We start from the raw sequence: 8,266 nt of genomic DNA on the forward strand, positions 1-8,266 counted from the left end.
TCGCTCTTGTTACCCAGGCTGGAGTGCAATGGCGCGATCTCAGCTCACCGCAACCTCCGCCTCCTGGGTTCAGGCAATTCTCCTGCCTCAGCCTCCCAAGTAGCTGGGATTACAGTCACCCGCCACCATGCCCAGCTAATTTTTGTATTTTTAGTACACACAGGATTTTACCACGTTGGCCAGGCTGGTCTCAAACTCCTGACCTCAGGTGATTTGCCTGCCTCGGCCTCCCAAAGTGCTGGGATTACAAGCATGAGCCATCATGCCCAGCCAAGACCCCTTTTTTTAAAAAAAGAAGAAAGAAAGTAATTTGATAGTGGCTCACACCTATAATCCTAGCACTTTGGGAGGCCAAGGCAGGCGGATTGCCTTGCTTAGGAGTTCAGGGCCACCCTGGGCAACATGATGAAACCCTGTCTCTACTAAAATACAAAAGAAATTAGCCGGATGTGGTGGTGCATGCCTGTAGTCCCAGCTAGTTGGGAGGTTGAGGCAGGATAATTGCTTAAACTCAGAAGGCTTAAGTTTCAGTGAGCTGAGATCGCGCCACTGCACTCCAGCCTGGGTGACAGAGCGAGACTTATCTCTACGAAAAAAAAAAAAAAGGAAGTACTGTAGTTTGATAGATGTGTTATCCTTTCAGAGTCCAAGCCATCTTCCCAACACCTGATCCTGCAGCTCTAAAGGATCGCCGCATGGAAAACCTGGTAGCCTATGCTAAGAAAGTGGAAGGGGACATGTATGAGTCCGCCAACAGCAGGGTAGGTAGCTGCTCACCGTGCTCTGGCCTCTACTGCATCTGTAGTAGACAGCACTACATTTGTCTGGTTTATTATCTGGAAACAGTGGAATCTGTGTAGTTGGGAGACACATGAGGCCACTGGCCAAGGAGACTTCCCAGATAACACACAAATTTCCTGCACAACTCTCTTGGTTAGCTACATTGGTACATGGAGTATATAAATTTACATTATGTCCATAGGATATATTTTTCATATTAGGTGGTGTTGTATTATTGCTAGCATCAGTGAATATTCAAGAAGTTGATTTGAGTGAAATGGAACATGTCTTTAGTACCTACTATTTGACATGTCCTATAAAGTCATTGGGAATTGAGCAAGAGTGTGGGCTCCTGGTGCATCAGGTATTTGCATACTTTTGCCAGTGTACTCAGTGAAGAAGTTCATTAGTTAGAACCTACAACACAGATCATTCCATTGCTTTGTACAGTTTTAACTGCTTCATATTGAATATGATTGCTTTTAGGATGAATATTATCACTTACTAGCCGAGAAAATCTACAAGATACAAAAAGAACTAGAAGAAAAACGGAGGTCGCGTTTACATAAACAAGGCATCTTGGGGAACCAGCCAGCCTTACCAGCCCCAGGGGCTCAGCCCCCTGTGATTCCACAGGCACAACCTGTGAGACCCCCAAGTAAGGATTTCATTTCCTTCTGCCAATCATTAGCCCGTTTCCTTGGTTTTCCTTCATGTTTGGAGTGTATTTCTAAGAATAGAGGATTAGAGTCTTTGATGCGTGACCTATAGAAGCTGTTGATGTTGCAGTGGCCCTGACCACCTGCCTCAGGCCGTGCTGGGACTCTGAGTTTGTCTCTTGGGAAGGCCCTTTAAAGGGTGCACTGGCATTGGAACACAAGTGTTTTTGGACTTGTTGGCTGTTTTTCTCTTTAAGTTTGAAGCCCTAATAAGAAATTTCCTATTCCCGGCTGGACACGGTGGCTCACGCCTATAATCCCAGCACTTTGGGAGGCCGAGGCAGGTGGTTCATGAGGTCAGGCGTTCGAGACCAGCCTGGCCAATACGGTGAAACCCCATCTCTACTAAAAAATACAAAAATTATCCGGGCTTGGTGGTGCATGCCTGTAGTCCCAGCTACTCAGGAGGCTGAGGCAGAAGAATCACTTGAACCTGGGAAGCAGAGGTTGCTGTGAGCCGAGATCATACCATTGCATTCCAGCCTGGGCAACAGAGCAAGACTCCATCTCAAAGAAAAAGAAATTTCCTGTTCCTGAATCAAGGATTATATTAAATAACTATGGTGTTTTGTTTTTGTTTTTTTGTCACCATAGATGGACCCCTACCCCTTCCAGTGAATCGCATGCAAGTTTCTCAAGGTATTAACTATTTGCTGTGAATCATATTAACATTCAACAGCTATAACTTTTACTTTTTTTTTTTTTTCCTCTTCCCCTGTGTGTTTCTTTCTAGCCCTTTATTCTTTCCATTCCTTTTTTGCTGGTGGTCAGAATTCAGTTCTGCAGGTAGTATGCGTCTGTTTATAGTGTGGAGTTTGGAGATGATAGGAAATATCTTCCAAGAGATCAGAAGTAGTATTTAGCTTTTTATTTTTTTAATGGATGGTAGAGTGGATTTGGTACATTACTCAGGAAGAGTCTGAGAAAGAAGCACTGTAGATGCGGGGAGGAAGTCCTTCTGAATGCCGAGAAGGAGAAGCATGCAAGCCGGTCCTATACTGCTGAGCGCTTGCAGATGGTGAGGTGGTGACAGCAGGGGCTGCTCTTGGTCCTAGGGCTTAAACCCAGCTAGCTGGATGTCAACTTCTGGAGAGTTTGTACACACAGGTCCTGCACCAAGTTGGGGTGGCAGTAGCTGTCTCAGCAACCTTGAAATGTTCTTAAGTAGGGAGGCTATGGTTTTTTGTTGGTTGAAACAGCAATTTTTCTTTTGAGGTAGGCTGCATTTGAAAACCTTGTGGCTCTTGATCATTGAGACCCAAGCGGGAGGATATTTTCCCAGGTTGTGAAATAAGGTGGTGACATTATCCAGAAGACTCTGAGGAAGAAAGCTTTGCTTTGGCAAAGTAGTTTGGTGCTTTGGCACCAGTAGTTTGGGAGGGAGGGAAGAAGAGATCATTGTAAAAGTTTTATTCATATTGGATCCTGGAAAAGACATGGTAGATAGCTGATATTATAGAAAAAACTTATCAGGGACTTGTTTTGATGGACTAGATTTGAAGGGTGAAAGCAGTCAAGGAGTCTGGCCAGACATGGTGGCTCACACCTGTAATCCCAGCACTTTGGGAGGCCGAGGCGGGAGGATCACTTCAGGTTGGGAGTTTGAGACCAGCCTAGCCAACAAGGTGAAACCCCGTCTCTACTAAAAATACAAAAATTAGCCAGGTATGGTGGTGCACGCCTGTAATCCCAGCTATTCGGGGGGCTGAGATAGGAGAATTACTTGAACTCAGAAGGCAGAGGGTGCAGTGAGTAAAGATTGTACCACTGTACTCCAGCCTGGGCAACAAGAGCGAAACTGCATCTCAAAAAAAAAAAAAAAAAGGCCAGGCACGGTGGCTGATGCGTGTAATTCCAGCACTTTGAGAGGCCGATGTGGGTAGGTCACAGGGTCAGGAGTTTGAGACCAGCCTGGCCAACATAGTGAAACCCTGTCTTTACTAAAAATAAAAAATTAGGTGAGCATGGCAGCACATGCCTGTAGTCCCAGCTACTCAAGAGGCTGAGGCAGGGGAATTGCTTAAACCCAGGAGGTAGAGGTTGCAGTGAGCCAGATCGCACCACTGCACTCCAGCCTGGGCAACAGAGCAAGACTGTCTCCAAAAAAAAAAAAAGAAGGAAATGAAGGAGTCAGAGAAATTGAGCCTGAGGAAAGTGACTGGATGCTGTGTTGGGGATTGGTCCAGGGCTTCGGTCTGGATAGGAAGATGCTACTGGTGTGGGATGTGATGAGCCTGCTGTTGAGCAGCAGAATATTGGAATAGGTGTTTTCTAGTCAAGCACTTAGCAACCTCCCTGCCAGCACATCTGGGTAAATACAGATTTCTTTAAGTGTTGTTTCTTAGTAATTCTTTTTCTTTTATAAAATTCTCAAGAGAGGGGAAACTTACATTACACACTCGCTGGAAAGTCTTCCTGGTCTATATTGGCACATGGTTTTTTGAGGGTAGTATTTCTAGGTAATCGTTAAAGGTAGTGCTCCATGAGAGTCATCCTTTGAGCCTTCTTATGGCTACAGCAGTGCTAAGGTAATGACTCCCGGAAATTCTCTCAAGGGTTCTGTCAGATTCTAGTGTTGGTCCCAAGAATAACTTGAAACTGGTGCTTCTTTAGATCTGAGTTTACAGAGTATTGTTGGAAATTGGAAGGAACTAGACACCACACTCTGGAGAAACTTACTGGCTGTGAAATCTCTGTAAACTACAGGAGGCTGGGGTTGGGGATTGCTAACTCTTGGGCACTTCTTAATGCTTAAAGTGCTTGCAAAATTAAAACAATATTTGGAGTCTTAGCACGGATTCTAACAATGAATGTAAACCCAGCAAGGAGCTAGGAAGTCTGGGATGATGCACACCGGCTGTTCCTGAGGCATTAGGTTTGGGTGTGCACAGAATCTTGCCCTGGTCTTAGGAAACCTCTCAAAGATTGGGGTGGGGGCGGTATCCTTTTCCTTCAGGGCACCTCCTCACCCTATTTGTTTCTGTGATACTTTGTTCTGTACGCTGCCCTCTGGTTCAGCTCTGCTTCAGTCTTGTTTAACGTCTCACACACTTGTTCTGTCATTTCCAATCTTATGCCTTCATATCCTCATCCTTGCCTAGCGCACCCCATCATGCCACCCTCACCACCACCACCACATTGATGCCATTTTCCCTGGATATGGAGAAGTCTGTTCCATCATCATGTGCATTGATTAATAGGGTGTTTTCCTTTCAGTTTTCGGTTGCCTGTGTGTTCCATCTTATTTTACTTAGAGTTTATTTAGCAAGCCGTAATTCTGTTTTCCTGTGGGTGCTTTTCCTAATGAACTGTTGTGGGTACATTTACAGGGATGAATTCATTTAACCCCATGTCTTTGGGGAACGTCCAGTTGCCACAAGCACCCATGGGACCTCGTACAGCCTCTCCAATGAACCACTCTGTACAGATCAACAGCATGGGCTCAGTGCCCGGGGTAAGTGCTTCTCTTTAGCTGTGCTGCAGATAGCCCTTCCTCTCACATGGAACATTGTCTAAGCAGCAGAATTCATGTCACTTGAGAATCCTGTGGTTCTTGTTCCTTTGAATTTGGGTTATGCTTTATTTCTTTCATCTCTTCTTTTTAGAAAAATCTTCATTACTACAATGAGAATTATTTGACTGTTAGTTATTTTATTGGAATAACAAATTTATGGGAATGTATGGCTTTGTGAGAATGTGGGAGTTCAAGGCTGGAGAAGGCAGCCTCAGATATATGGCCAGCAGGGAATTGTCAGCATCTGTTGACTGAGAGCTCTCTCTCCCGAGGCTGCTTTCTAAACACTTTAGAGAACTCATAGGCATGTCTTAAACTTTAAATTATAGCCTATTGATTTCTCTTCAGAGGACATTTTGAAGCTGGTTTATTTGAGAGATTGCCTGAGAAAGTGGGTAAAGTACCCAGAAGCCCAGGAGTTCTTAGCAAGTGGTGGCCTCTTCCCACAAGGAAGGGCGGGATTTCAGCCCTGTGCCTGGCATCCTCTGGGATTGTGAGGCCTTGGGTCTTTCTGGTCCATCTTGAAAACTCTGGCCACCAGCTTCTGAACTACAGCTCTGGTGGTGCTTGTTGTCTCGTAGATGGCCATTTCTCCTTCCCGAATGCCTCAGCCTCCGAACATGATGGGTGCGCACACCAACAACATGATGGCCCAGGCGCCCGCTCAGAGCCAGTTTCTGCCACAAAACCAGTTCCCGTCATCCAGCGGAGCAATGAGTGTGAACAGTGTGGGGATGAGCCAGCCGCCAGCCCAGACAGGCGTGTCACAGGTACCGTGCCCCACTGGGACCGTGGCTGCCAATATTCACATTGCCCCAGCTTTCTGTGACCTAAGCCTGTCTTCCTTCATCCAGAACACACATTTATCTTCTGTATATCAGTATCTTTTTCCCTCCTTTGTCCTGTAAGTCTTACCTTTTATGGAATTTCTCTTACTCTCTGTGGCTTAACTACATGCAAAAACGGAAATGGATTTAGATTTTTTTGGTTTGTGTGCTTTTGTGTTTGATCTTTGGGTTTTTTCTTATTTTTTATGTATTTCAAATTTTAAGTTTAACGTGACTCTGAGAGACGTTAGAATTTTATTTTTTTATTTTATTTTATTGGAGACGGAGTCTTGCTGTATTTCCCAGGCTGGAGTGCAGTGGTGCCGTCTCAGCTCACTGCAACCTCTGCCTCCCGGGTTCAAGAGATTGTCCTGCCTCAGCCTCCTGAATAACTGGGACTATAGGTGTACGCCACCATGCCCAGCTAATTTTTTATATTTTTAGTAGAGACAGGGTTTCACCATGTTGGTCAGGCTGGTCTTAAACTCCTGACCTCGTGATCTGCCCCCCTCAGCCTCCCAAAGTGCTGGGATTACACGTGTGAGCCACCATGCCCGGCCTGAGTCATTAGAATTTTAAAAAGGGAGTGAGAAGGACCCATGAATTCACTTTTGGAGATTTGGCTTTCGTATCGTCTCCACTGCCAGGTGAAGTCAAGCTAACAAAGTTATTTCAATAGATCTCTTCTTGTTGAATGTTTTTAATTTTTCAATCTAGAGCTGAAGAAAACAATTGTTCCTTTATTTGTTCCTCTTTTGTTGTAGTGCATATGATTGCTACTGTATACAAAATACACATGTGTTTAAAACAGACCAAATCCTCCCCAACAGATAAAATTCTTGTTTTAAGTGTGTGTGTGTGTTTGTTTGTTTGTTTTGACACAGGGTCTTGCTCTGTTGCCCAGGCTGGAGTGCAGTGGCACAATCCTGACTCTATAACCTCTGCTTCCTGGGTTCAAGCAATTATCCCACCTCAGCCTCTCAGGTAGCTGTCAGACGCGTGCCACCACACCCAGCTAATTTTTTTTTTTTTTAAATAGAGACAGGGTTTTACCATGTTGGCCATGCTGGCCTCGAATTCCTGACCTCAGGTGATCCACCCGCCTTAGCCTTCCAAAGTGCTGGGATTACAGGCATGAGCTACCATACCTGGCCTTGTTTTCCGTTTTTAATGTGAAGTAATGCTGAATAAGTCACTTTTACATATTTCCTCACTAATTATTCTTAATTTTCCATAACATCTCATTGCTCTAGAACAGGGATTAGCAAACTTCTTGTAAAAGGCCAGATACTAAATATCTTCAGCTTTGCAAGCCATTCAATTCAGTTTTGATTTTCATCATTTGCCTCTGTTCTTACAGTGCATAAGCTGCTGTGGTACATGAATGAGGTGACTGTGTGCCAATAAAATTTTATTTATAGAAACAAGCAGCCATTGGCTAGGCGTGGTGGCTCACACCTGTAATCCCAGCATTCTGGGAGGCTGAGGCGGGCAAATCACCTGAGGTCGGGAGCTCAAGACCACCCTGACCAACATAGTGAAACTCCGTCTTTTTAAAAAGAAAAAAAAAAAAAGAAAGAAACAAGCAGTTCTGTGTGTATGGCCCACAGGTGGAAGTTTGCCAACCCCTGCTCTAGAATAGTGATTCAGAATCATTTTTAAAAGGTCCACAAATAATTCTGAAGTGTCTCCACATTTGAAGTATCTGAAGTGTCTTTGGTAGAGACGGTGAAACACCATCTCTACCGAAAGCACAAAAATTCACCAGGTGTGGTAACTCACACCTGTAATCCCAGCATTTTGGGAGACTGAGGTGGGTGATCACCTGAGGAGTTCAGAAGAAGCAACTAACTTAAAAAAAAATCTTGACCGGCAGAGAGATCCAAGATGGCCGATTACTAGCCGCTCAGGATTATAGCTCCCAGTGAAAGTGCAGCGAACGAGAGGACACCACACTTTCAGACGAATTTTTGTTGCTCACGGACCTGAAGATTCCCAGCAGAGGAGCCCCACAGGTAGCCAGCGCCACTCTTGTGGCCGGCGCGGCAGTTCTCAGTGCAGAGTAAACGGGACTGGGCCCCCTTTTGGTCGACATTTGGAGCTCGGGGAAGGCAGAGTCGCCCATTCAGCTGATTGAAAAAGGGACTCAAGAGGGAAGCCAGACCAGAGATTCCTGGGCAGAAAAGCACCAAGAATCTTAAGGCCTCTCTTACACCAATAACAGACTTAAAGAGCGCCAAATCAAGAACAAACTTCCATTCACAATTGCCACAAAGAGAATAAAATACCTAGGAATACAACTAACAAGGAACGTAAAGGACCTCTTCAAGGAGAACTACAAGCCACTGCTCAACGAAATAAGAGAGGACACAAACAGGTGGAGAAACATTCCATGTTCATGGTTAGGAAGAATCAATATCGTGAAA

General features: G+C 44.9%; 1 protein-coding gene across 3 annotated transcripts in view; it reads left to right on the forward strand.

Annotated features, from left to right (window-relative positions):
• LOC108286559 (CREB binding protein) overlaps positions 1-8,266 on the forward strand; it is a 161,766-nt gene that overhangs the window by 102,440 nt on the left and 51,060 nt on the right. For all 3 annotated transcript variants that reach the window (XM_017504469.1, XM_017504471.1, XM_017504470.2), the window contains 5 exons: positions 644-761; positions 1,267-1,438; positions 2,094-2,138; positions 4,829-4,953; positions 5,595-5,783. In XM_017504469.1, coding sequence (XP_017359958.1) covers positions 644-761; positions 1,267-1,438; positions 2,094-2,138; positions 4,829-4,953; positions 5,595-5,783 — 649 coding nt within the window. The remainder of the gene's footprint in view (positions 1-643; positions 762-1,266; positions 1,439-2,093; positions 2,139-4,828; positions 4,954-5,594; positions 5,784-8,266) is intronic.

Source organism: Cebus imitator, unplaced genomic scaffold (genome assembly GCF_001604975.1).
Source record: "Cebus imitator isolate Cc_AM_T3 unplaced genomic scaffold, Cebus_imitator-1.0 Scaffold322, whole genome shotgun sequence".
Lineage (NCBI taxonomy): Eukaryota > Metazoa > Chordata > Mammalia > Primates > Cebidae > Cebus > Cebus imitator.